This window comes from Castor canadensis, chromosome 14 (genome assembly GCF_047511655.1).
Source record: "Castor canadensis chromosome 14, mCasCan1.hap1v2, whole genome shotgun sequence".
NCBI lineage: Eukaryota > Metazoa > Chordata > Mammalia > Rodentia > Castoridae > Castor > Castor canadensis.
The window spans coordinates 105,237,077-105,249,520 of record NC_133399.1 but is presented as its reverse complement, the minus strand read 5'-3'; the positions used below and the strand labels follow the sequence as shown (position 1 = coordinate 105,249,520).

The following is a 12,444-nucleotide window of genomic DNA, read 5'->3' as shown; positions in this document are numbered from 1 at the left end:
CACTATGTCTCTGTATTTTAACAAACCTGGGCCACGTGTTAAATTAAGCTGTTCAGATTGACTTTTGAGGGGGATTTCTGTGAACACACCACACACACAGTAAATACCTCGAAAGGGGGAGTGCCAATTCTTTTTTAAAATCAGACCTTTTAAAGTCATTTAAGTAACTTTCCTCCCCCAACACACACACACACACACACACACACACACACACACACACACACACACACACACACACCTTTTTAAAGAAAAACGAAAGCCCAGCCCAGAAAGGAAGAAAAAGAGAAAAAAAAAAAAAAAAAGGGTGGGCTGCAGGCACTTCTGCAGTTGCCAGAGAGGAATACGGTAAGAGCAGGAGATTACGGTACTAGCTGGGCTACTGCCTGTGTTACGTCAGCGGGAGCTGCAAAGTTCCTTGCCAGTCTTTTCTGGTGTCGAGGAGACGAATATTAAAGGGGTGACTGTGGAGTTAATGATTGGCTACATTTTTTTCTCTTTTTCTGTGTCCACTATTTTAAGAATATTCAGGTAAAGCAGTGCGAGTCCGGAATTTGACTCCGTGGTGGAGGGGTGAGTCAGCGAGTGCAAAAACGATTAGGATTTGGTTCCTCGGAGACTGTCCCCTCTCAGCGACCAGAGAAGAGGCGATAGGCAGCTCCTGGAACTGTGGTCCGCTTCTCCCCGGCGTGGGTGCTGGTGACCCGGCACACGCGCTGCAGGTGAGTGCGCGCGGCGCGGGGCGCAGGCACCCCGCAGGGCCGGGTGGGCGAGGACAGCGCCCCACTGGCCTCCAGGTGAGACCGACCCCCACTTAGCCCAGGGCCTGGCGCTGTCTTTCCCCGGTTTTATGCAAACACCCCTACCCCACCGCGTTTCCTATATAGATTCTGGGAAGTTCCTTCCAGTTAACAAGTGTTTGCTTAACCCTCTGTTTTATCGCCCCGAGTAGGAAAAAGCGAGTTCTGCAGTGGCACGTCTTTAGTGTCGCCTATGAAGGCTTGAACTTGGGATTTTCACAGTAGCCTTCGCTTGGGATTCTTGTCTCAGGGCCTAAGCCTAGATGGCAAAGTGGGCACGTCCCCACACTCCGCACTCCTGTCCCAAGTCCCCGAGGACCTTTTGCGGTTGTGGAAATCCAAGTTTCTTACGCAGATCGTGGCCCCCAACCCAGAAAATCCCAGGCGTCCCAGGTCCGCTGGCGCGCAGGCTTGATTTTTACGCCTACAAAAACCGCAGTGACTGTCACTTGCAAAGCCCCTTCTGCAGAGCGATGCGCTCCCCACCCCATTCCCCAGCAGCCCGGGTGTGGCTCGCGCGGCTCGAGCCCCTGGGGCTGGTGACTCTTAGCTTGGAAACCCAACCAGGACCGACCTGGGTGGCGTTTAGCCCTCGGGATCCGCTGGGCTTTGCTCGGGACCTGGCTCTCGGGCCAGCTTGGCTGGTAGACAGACCCGCGCGCTCTGAACCTACAAGTGCAAATTCCTGTGGCGTGAGCGTGCGTGTGGCACTATCCCTGCGGTTCCCGGGTCTCAGAGGTTCCCTCTCTCAGGCCGCCCCCTCCAGGTGACTGCAGTGCAACCTGTTCAAATGACTACCGGGTAGATTCTCCGGCTTGGCTCACAATGACCCACGCCAGCCGGCCTCAGTCGCGCCTGGGAGGCTTCAGGATTTTTTTTTTTTTTTGAGGGGAGGAGGTGCTTTGGATCTTGAACTTGGCCAGAGGTAGAGAGGCAGAATATGCGCAGGCAGGGTCCCGGGAGTGAGGGCGCAGGGGACGCAGCACGCAGACCCCTCTCGTGCCCCGGTGTCGCCTCGGATCTGTTGAGTAAAAACCGCTCCTGAACCGCAGTGTGAGCGGGGCTGCCAGCACCGCCTCGCTCTCCAGGGCGCCTGGCTCACTGTGCACCTTTCTCTTTGCGCTCTTCCAGCAGGACGCGGGCAAACGGAGCTGCGGCGCCACCTCGGTCCGGTCGCAGGAAATATTTCACACCTGCGTCACCCAACTCAAGCACGAGTCCACGATGGGGCAGCCTAGTCGAGGGTAGCTGCGGGCAGGAGTTATCATCTGCAGCGCCCGGATGCCGATGGTCCCTGCCTTTCAGCGTCGACGGCTGGCCCATTCTAGCCCGTGGTTTGGTGGAAGACTGGCTCTAGAATTTTGAATCCCAAATTTTGCTCAGAATACCCGACTGGGATGGATCAGACGGTGCAGAAAAGCGGACTCCAGTGACTCTGGGATTGCATTGGCAACGTGTGTCCTCAAGCTTCTCCTCAAGCTGGGGAAGGGGGGAAGTCGGGGCTCCGGGGCAGCAAAGTAAGTGGAGAGGGTCTCCTGCCGCCCCGCGCGCCCCTGGCCATGTTGTCTTTAATGCCCGGCACCTTAGCGCGGCCCTCTGAGTGTCCCCAGGGCTGGCCCGGGTCATTTCCCATCCGTGCGTTCTTTCTCACCCCCAGCCAAATCCGGCAGGCAGGGCTCGCCCAAGCCCAGACTTTTTGACTCCCTGCTCCCTGGCTGTCTCCTCCGCCCCCGCCCGAGGGTGGCCCTCCAGAGCCGGATCTGCCAGGCCCCGGCTGGGACCATGGTGTTTCTCTCTGGAAATGCTTCTGAAGGCTCCAACTGCACCCACCCGCCAGCGCCAGTGAACATTTCCAAAGCCATTTTGCTCGGGGTGATCTTGGGAGGCCTTATCATTTTCGGGGTGCTGGGGAATATCCTGGTGATCCTTTCCGTGGCCTGTCACCGGCATCTGCACTCGGTCACTCACTACTACATCGTCAACCTGGCGGTGGCCGACCTTCTTCTCACCTCCACGGTGCTGCCTTTCTCAGCCATCTTCGAGATCCTGGGCTACTGGGCCTTTGGCAGAGTTTTCTGCAACATCTGGGCAGCGGTGGACGTTCTGTGCTGCACCGCGTCCATCATGGGCCTTTGCATCATCTCGATCGACCGCTACATCGGGGTGAGCTACCCGCTGCGCTACCCCACCATCGTCACCCAGAGGAGAGGGCTCCGGGCTCTGCTCTGCGTCTGGGCGTTTTCCCTGGTCATCTCCATTGGGCCCCTGTTTGGCTGGAGGCAGCCGGCCCCCGAGGACGAGACCATCTGCCAGATCAACGAGGAACCGGGCTACGTGCTCTTCTCCGCTCTGGGCTCCTTCTATGTACCACTAACCATCATTCTGGTCATGTACTGCCGCGTCTACGTGGTGGCCAAAAGGGAGAGCCGGGGCCTCAAGTCTGGCCTCAAGACAGACAAGTCAGACTCAGAGCAAGTGACATTACGCATTCATCGGAAAAATGCTCAGGCGGAAGGCGGCGGCGGGGTGGGCAGCGCCAAGAACAAGACGCACTTCTCCGTCAGGCTCCTCAAGTTTTCCCGGGAGAAGAAAGCGGCCAAAACGCTGGGCATCGTGGTTGGCTGCTTCGTGCTCTGCTGGCTGCCCTTTTTCCTAGTGATGCCCATTGGTAAGTCTTTGCGGAACCATTTCTTAGTACGTAGGGGTCTCCACCCCCCAAGACTCACAGTCAAGGGTAGCAGAGGGGTCTGCGCGTGAAACGGCTCCCTGCTGAAAATGAGAAGTTTCATTCCCTCTACCCGAGTCTTTCCAACAGTAATTGTGTACAGCAGTAAAGTGGCTGCTAACTGATGCAGGTTAATTGGTCTCCTTAATAAGAATGCCAACTTTTCTTAATGCCTTTAAGCTGATATTTAATTTAAATCTACCCCAGCTCTGTGACTCTCAGTCTCTACCAAGGACTTGGGCAGATCTTGAAATGCCACTTTCACTCTGCTACTGAGGAGGAATGCAAACTCCCTTGGCCTGAAAACAAGCAGTGCTGATTCAGAGCAAATGCTTGATTTTAGTATTGCCTTTGATTGCTCATAAGGGTTTGTGGTGCTATATCTGTATTAAAGTTATTTTCTGGGTCAGTGTGGAAGAAACAAAAATTATTTTATGTCCCAACCAATTTAAACCTTAAAGAATTCATATTTCCAGTAGGTAAATATTTATTCCTTTCTTTTGTGAGGTAAGCATTAAAACAGACACTACTCTTATCCCACATCACCCAGGAAGTTGTAGGTGACACTGTTTGAAGATAACACAGTGATGTTACAAATCCAGTTTTTTACAGATGCTAAATTAGCTGTTGTCAAAACTAATTAGCTCATTATATGTACCAGCAAGCTGATCCACTTGGAATAGTGGTTTATCTCTGAAAGACCTTCAGTGAGATCCCAAAATGGTTGTTTGCTATTTTTAGTGAACTCAAACATAGAACCACACATTGGTTACCCACTAACTCTTAGCAAACAGATAGTCACAGTAAAAATTAATAAAAAGTCCATTTCAAGTGCCTCCGCGCCAAATTTCAATGGCATGAATGGGAAGTACTGCACTTTGCAACTGTGTTGTAATTGTAGCTATTATATCTGAGTGCCAAGTATGCGTCAGACATTTTTATCTTACTAGTTCTTTCAACAACTTTTATCCTGAGATCGCAGGTGGGGAAAGGGATTCTTCAGCTTCTAATACCACAGCCACCTGTAGCTATTTAAATGTGAGCCGAAATTAGACAATATCAAAATTCGTTCCTCAGGCCTGCTAGCCATCTTTCAAGGGTTCAGTGGCCACACATGGCCCACTGGCTTCTGTCTTTGGCAGCAGAGATACAGATTATTGCTGTTATTGCAGAAATTTCTATCCAACAGCACTTCTAGAGAGGTCTTTCCAGGTCCACCACCTGGTCTTCCATTGTCCCTGCCTGTCATTGTTATTTAGCTTGCAACTGGAAGGACATCACAGCTTTGAATTTACTGAAATAGCATTCTTTACCAAGCCTCTGCCAGAGCACCAACCTCCCTGCTTCCCACCTTCTTGCTTCCCACCTCTTCCTGCCTCTTGAACTTGACACATTTATCCACATATCTGCTTGCTCAGTATTTATTGAACACTCATCTTAAACACTTAGGCTGAACAAGCCAGAAAAGTCCTTGCCCATGAGATGTTTGCTTTTTTTTTTTTGAGGAGACACATGTAAACAAATAAATATAGTCCCAAAAGTCAAAGATCAACAAGCCCTAACAGGTAATGGAACAGGTGATCTTCAAAGACTTACCTGGAGAGGGAACATTTGAGCAGAGCCCTGACTGTCACAAGGAGCCAGGACTGTAAAATCTGTAGGAAGAGCTCCCAGGCAGAGGGCACAGTTAAGAACAGAGATAGGGGTAAGCCTGACCTGCTTGGGGAAGAGCAAGAGGGATTGTCTGGCTGTTATTTTAAGGGATGGTTCTGACTGATGACTGGAGAATGAGCTGCTGGGGGGCAAGAGTGCAAGCAAAGAGGCCAGTTAGGAGCTGTAGGAGAAGTCAGTTGAGGGGAGAGAGGTCAGAGGTTCTGAGGCCTTGGACTCGGGTGAGACAGGTGGAGGTGGCAAGTGGTCATGATCAGAAGTTACTTCAAAGACAGAGCTACAAATTTGGAATGAGGTATGAGAAAAGAGGAAAATTAAGGATAATTCCCAAGTTTGGGACCTGAATAACTGGGTAAATGGTGGTAATTTTTACTATAATAAGAAAAACAAAAACAAACAAAAAAACAGAGAATGACAAGCTTGGAAGGAGCAAGTATAAGAGGGAATTTGGATCATTATCTGTTTTGTACACTAGGCTGAGAATTGTCTGTTAGACATCTAAGTAGACTGCCAGGTAAGGAGTAGACATGTGAATTTGGAGTTTAGGTGGACCACCAGTAAAAACCAGAACTCAGCAGCACCTGCAAATCCTCAGGAATGGAGAGCTGGGGAGCGGGGGAAGGCATTGAGAGAAAAAAAGATGGGAACTAAGCCTGGGGGTTCAGATACTTGGGTGTCAGGAAAAGAAGGGTGCAACCCACAGAGGAGGTAGAGGAGGGGTGACCTGGGAGGCAGGAGGAAATTCAGGAGAGCTGAGGCAGAGGAAAATGTTTGAAGAAGGCAGGAATACTCAACCATGTCACACATGGCTGCTGGGGAAGTAAGAGGAGGACTGGGGACCAACAGCAAGTGGACTTGGCAATAGGAGGTCCATAGCAAAGGAGGCTAATGGCTTCCATTGACCAATGGGAGCAATACCGATCGTGTGCTTTCTAGAGACAATGAAAGGTGAAGTGGGGACAAGGAAAAGAGACAAGTCTTTGGAAGAGTTTGCTAGAGTGGTGCTGGGAAAGGGGGCTTTGCTGGGGTATCTAGAGGGTCGTCATTGGTGGGGAGAGAGCATCATCCGAAGTTCTCCTGGGATGGTAGAACAGAGAACACTAGCAGCACAGGCAAGAGAGAAGATGGGATTCAGTGCCCAAGAGGAAGAAGTGACAAAGAAGGCAAAAGGTGTGAGCACCAGGCAAGAAGCCAAGGCGGGAGAGACAGAGGTGTCTTCCAATAATGGGCTAAGAACAACAAGGAAGGGCTAGGGTGTGTGGCAGTTCAAGGAGCAAAGAAAAGATGTGAACACCCACCTCTGAGAGTGGGAGAGGAAGTACACCATGCAAACGTGGTGGAGTCTGAAGTCCTGATGGGACTTAGGGGAGTTAAGTCAGGTACTTTAACATAGCACAACTGAGGAGGCTGTGTGACGCTGGCCATAGCTGAGCAGCTGAGGATAGAGGGACATGGCTGAGGATGGATATGAGTTCTAGGGAGCAGGGTGAAGAGGGGACAAATGTCTGTTAAGGGACACAGACTGGGTCAGATGAGAGCACACACGGAGCTAGGAAATAGAAAAACTACAGGGACTGTGTTGGTGACCGGTCGCTACAGAAAGATGAAGTTCCAAGGCCAATGTCCTGCAGGGGAAGGTGGAGGCTCCAGTCTTCGTACAGCCTCCCTCCTAGGTCTGTGCTCTCAGGGGGTTGGTAATAGGTGAAGACATAACGTAATGGCAGAGGTGTGTTGTGGTAACACAGGCTTCTGTATTCTGTCTCAGAGTCACTGGGCTTCCTTTAAATCCTAAGTCAGGGTGTGGCCACAGTGACACTGAAAAGTTACACCTCACAGTGTCTGACCAGGCTGCTCACCCACAGATCTGCAATTTCCTAACACCAAGTAAGTGCAAAGCTATTCTTCCCAGGGTGTATGGGTGGTGTAAAAGGCCCCGGCACAGAGTTAGACAGAATGACAAAGACGAGTAAAGCAAACCCCAACCTTATAGGGCCTCGCAATCTAGTTAAGGAGACAAACTGTGAATGTTGAACACAGGGCTAGGAAATTGGTGCTCTACTGGCATTATTGCCAGGTGCTGAAGAATACAGCACTTACCTTCATCTGGAAGTCATCGCAGAAGCTTCCAGAAGTACCACTGCTGACTGAGCAGGTGCTTAAAAGAAGACAGCACTTCTTCTGCTGGGCCCTCAGCTATGTTTTTATTAACCACCTTAAGTCTATTTTTCATGCAAAATGTGAACCAAAAAAATAAATACACCATTATGTTATCATACCCAAGGGACATAAGCTTTTAAGTATGACGAGTGCTCTCCGGGGAAGAAGAGGTTATCAGGCTGCACTAGGCTGTGGGGGAGCAAAGGCAACAGAGATGAAGCCAGAGCAGGGCTGAGCATGGCGTACAAAAAGAAGACTCTGTGTCCTCCTGGCTGTCACACCTCCCTTTTTCCAAACTTCTGTCCCCCCACCCCCAAAGCTGTGCTGCTTGCTGGATTGAACAGTGCAGTTGCAGGTAGAAATTCAATTTGCCTGGTCTTGGTTCATTTTTGCATCCAAATGCTGAGTTGAAATGCAGAGCCCCTCAGCAGAGGGAGGTCACATTGGAGCTTGCTGTCTGTCATTTTTACCTGGCAGTGAATGCTTGCAAAAGCACATTTTAGTTGTGGAGATGAGTAGAGAGAATAGAAAGATGCTATCCTTCAACCATGGAAGAGAAGGAAGGATGAAGACAGCCTCCCAGAAAGCTTCACTGCCTGGAGCCTGTGCGTCATCTGTACCTGTTTCACCTCCATGTCTAGTGCCTACTACTTCCAGAGGCAGTGAGCCAAATGGAAAAAGAAGACAGGGATGAGATTGAAACCTAGGTTTTCTTTTTCATAAAACAGATAGACCAGCTGCCTCCCATCATGCCTAGTACAGAGCAAATAGCAAAAGCTGTTAATCTTAGCAGGGTTCATATGAATCAGGGGTTACTGACAGGCTGACAAGGATGTTGACGTGGAAGGTGGATGCACTTGGAGGCACAAGAAAGAAAGAGCATCAGAAAGAAAGGGATGAAGGGGTCAGCATTTATTGAACACGCATGTCTGCATTCTGGACACATTCTCAAGTTTAAATAAAAAACCTGGACCTATGCCATTGCTATTAACTCTGAACCAAAGGAGGCAGTATTAGGTTGCAGTGTGACTTACAGGGACAAAGAATATTTGAGAATTATGTTTAAAAAGAGACTGCGGTAGGGAGGGAGAAGATGGGACGCTTGGAGAAGGTGGAGCTGGCCAAGTGTTCACCAGGTAGAGCCAATGATTCATCCACTCAGCAAAATTTCATAGTGCACCTACTGTGTGCCAGGCAGCTAGAGAATCACTGGTATAACAACAGCGAATCACAGCCCTAATAGAGCTGAAAAGCTGCACAATTAAATCCTAGCAAAGTACAGAGCTGATACATAAGCCAGGCAAGAAAAAGAGCCAGTGTATATGATCATATGCAAATTTCATGTAATGACTGTGATTTCTCAGTGGAGACCAGAGATAACCCAGGGTTACTGCTTCACTGAAGTTACAATGGGCTCAGTCCCCCTTTTTTACAGTCCTGGGGTTTGGACTCAGGGCTTCCCATTTGCTAGGCAGGTGCTCTAATACTTGAGCTACAACCCCAACCCTTTAAAAATTTTTTTTGTCTTTTTTTAGCCCTTTTTTGCTTTAATTATTTTTTGGATAGTCTTGCATTTTTTGCACAGGGCTGGTCTCAGACCAAAATCTTTCTACCTATGCCTCCTACATAGCTGGAATTACAGTTGTACCCCACCACACCTATCTTATACTGAGATGGGTCTCACTAACTTTTTGTCAGGGCTGTCTTCAAACTGCAATCCTCCTGACCTCCAACTCCTAAGTAGCCTGGATTATAGGCTTGAGCCACTGTGCCCAGCCTCAGACCCCTGATTCTTACAGAAAAAGCTTGACTTCTTAAATATGGCTATTGAAGAGAGTCTAATAGCAGTTAGGATTTAACTTGACATACCAGTTTTTCAGTTACTCTTACTATATCACAAACCATCCCAAAACAGTGGCAAAAAGCCATCATGTGACATAGGAGTCTGTGGGTCAGGAATAAGTCAGCATCAGCCAGCTGGCAGGCGGGGATGGCTGATGTTTGTGGTGGCCTCTCTTCCTTCAATGGTCTTATAGTGTGACAGTTCTCTCCAAGAGAGCCACTACAGAGGTGGGGCCATACCTCACCCAGCTTCACCGCAGTCAAAGCAAGTTGTGAGACTAGTCCAAGTCCAAGAGGAATGGAGACAGATCCACTTTTGATGCCGAAGCAGCGGTACACATAGGGATGAGGGGTTGTCATGGGCCTCTTGAAGAATACTGACCTCACAAGGGAATCAAATGACTTTTCTCTTTCTCCCATGGTTACAGGGAGAGCATCCCATATACTGGTCCTTACGGTCAGGGTCCTTGTCTTCCTGCAGGCTTCTGATCTCCAGAGGCAGACACAGCAATCAGGTGACCACATAAAACAATCCCAAACTGTACCGTGCCATAAGGGGGTCTGGATGATGCTTTGTAAATCCAGATAAGATAAGAGTGGTCCTGGATGGGGAGGGCTGAAAAGACTGCCGGGAAGGAGGGCTTGACCTTTGATCCAAGATCTGTTGACTGGGTTGACATTTAGTGGTTTAAAGCAGGAGGGAGAGCACAGAGACATGCAGACTCAGACAGGGCCAGCCTGATGCTTGTAAGAATTTTCTAGAAGGCCACTGTGGTTGGACATAATTGGTGTCAAATGAAGCTGGTAGCAGAAGGACCAGACTAAACAAGACTTGGTAGCCATTTTACAAGTTACCTCTATCCAAAGATGACCAGGGAACAGAGATGATGTGATCAAAGTCATATTTTAAAATATCAAAGCCTTAGTAAAAAAAAAAAAAAAAAAAGATTGTGATCAGACCAGTCAGGAGACCTTTCCATAGGACAGGGTGAGATATAGCCTGCCGGGTATGAGCCTTCTGACGTACCCGTTAAAATTCTTATTTCCAGAGCTGGCCTAGCCCGGGAATGGCTCCTCACTGCCTCCAGAGTCTGGGTTTACGAGGAAGCACGTCTCCTGATCACAAAAAATATAACTAGACATGGCTTTGAATTAATTTTGGTTCTCTCCACAAGACAAAGAGTGACAGCTTACCATCCTATTCTGGAGATAGTGACACTGACTTCTGAACAATGGCTGACTCTCCCAAATCAGGCAAGTCCTCAGGTTGAAGAAGTGGTAACTCCTTGGTCACTTAGCAACAAGCATGGTGGTGTTCCTTCATGGCACAGTGTCGCAATGGGCAGGAGGACACTCTTAGAAGGCAATGTCTTTGTCTAACAAACTTCCTATGTTTTAACTGGGGTCTCTAGCTTGCTGATGTGACATTGTATACTGATTTTTATTTTAAGCTGTGTATTTCTTTGCTATCTGAACATTTATTTCCACATTGTTATTAGTCATTTAAATTTTTTCTTTTTTGAAATCGCCTACCTTGCTTTTGAGTCACTTTTGTTTTCTTTTGGTAGTACTGGGGATTGAACTCAGGACCTTGGCTTGCTAGACAAGCACCTTACCACTTGAGCCAGCCCCTTTTGACTTATTTTTGTTTTGTTTTGTTTTCCAGATAGGGTCTTGTTTTTGATTGGGCCTCAGATCACAATCCTCCTATCTCCGCCTCTCATATAGCTGGGATTATGTACATGTAACACCCCCTCTCTTTTTTTGAAGTAAAGTGTTATTTAACTTTTTTTCCCTGGCTGGCCTGGAACCAACATCCTCCCATCTCTACCTCCCACACAGCTGGGGTTACAGGTGTACACCACCATGCCCAACCTTTGGGCTTCTTTTTCATTCGCTGTTCTTTTTTAACTGTAAGTTCATTTTATCCATTGAATATATTAATCATGACAAAAATATTGAGTTGGCTGACTTCTAATGTTATGTTCAGATTTGCTGAAAAAAAATGTGGCTTCTTTATTTTTCAAAAACCCATGTGCTGGATTTTCTAAGAAATACACACACACACATACACACACACACTTTTATTTTAATCTGGTATTAGAATACTATTAAATGGATTATTATAAACAACAGAAATTTATTTCACACAGCACTGGAGGCTGGAAAGCCCAAGGTCAAGGTACCAGATTTTTAGTGAGGGCCCGCTTTCTGGTTCAGACAGCACCTTCGAGGTGTTCTTTCACACAGTGAAGAAGCAAGGCCTCTTTCCTAATCCCCTCCAAAAGCACTGCCTCCTAATACATCAAGAGTTGAGATTTCAGCATCTACATTTTGGGGGACACAAACACCCAGACTGCAGCACTTGGCCTTTCAAAACTGCTCTCTAAACTGCTGACTAAGCCATGTATCTTACATAATCTCAGGGTAGTTGTGTCAGTTTTTCTGTCACTATGATGAAATACCTGAGGCAATTAACTAATAAAATGGAAAGATGTATTTTGGCTCATGGTTCTGGAGGCTCCAGTCCAAGATCAGGTGGCCCCATTGCTTGACCCTCTGACAAGGGTGGAGCATCATGGCAGGAGAGGTTGGAGGAGCAAAGCACTCACTTCACAAGCCAGAACACCAAGCAAGAGAGAGGTTGGGGGACCAGGGCCCCATAGTCCACTTTGAGGGCATCTCCTCCTTACGATAGCCAACAAACCTCCCGTAAGGCCCCACCTCCTAAAGAGCCACAGCGTCTACCAGTAGTGCCACACTGGGAACTCAGCCTTTAATACATGGACCTTTGGGGACACTCAACATCTTGACGATAGCATGGCCATAGCCCTAATTGTGACCTATTAATTTGTTTATTTCAATGTCCTGCACTGAGAACATTAATTAACCGATCTAGTCCTTCGATTCTGGTCTCCAGCCTCACGCTCATGTCCTCCTGAGGAATCTGAGACTGCTGGCCATGGACCCTTGTCCTGTCCAGTGGCCCAGCTTCACCCAGTCCTTACTGCCACCACAGACCCTCAAGATTTGCCTCTGACTCAACTATCTCCTGGCTGGGTGACACTTGCTCTATGACCATTAGCCAGGGAGATGCTTTTTGCCGAAGGCTCCCATGAAAACTTTGTCAACTTCCAGAGCCAGATTCTCTGCAATATTTCCATCCCTGGTCTCCGGACACAGAGAGCCCTGCAGCAACTTCACACCAAACCCATGAAGCTAACCAGACTTGCTCCCTGTCCTGCCATGCTG

General features: G+C 48.5%; 1 protein-coding gene across 1 annotated transcript in view; it reads left to right on the top strand.

The window, feature by feature from the left end:
* Positions 1-412: 412 nt before the first annotated feature.
* Positions 413-12,444, top strand: part of Adra1a (adrenoceptor alpha 1A) — an 86,304-nt gene continuing 74,272 nt past the window's right edge. Inside the window, exons 1-2 of the mRNA XM_020153652.2 lie at positions 413-719; positions 1,929-3,465. Of these exons, the coding sequence (XP_020009241.1) occupies positions 2,580-3,465 (886 nt within the window). The 5' untranslated portion in view covers positions 413-719; positions 1,929-2,579. The remainder of the gene's footprint in view (positions 720-1,928; positions 3,466-12,444) is intronic.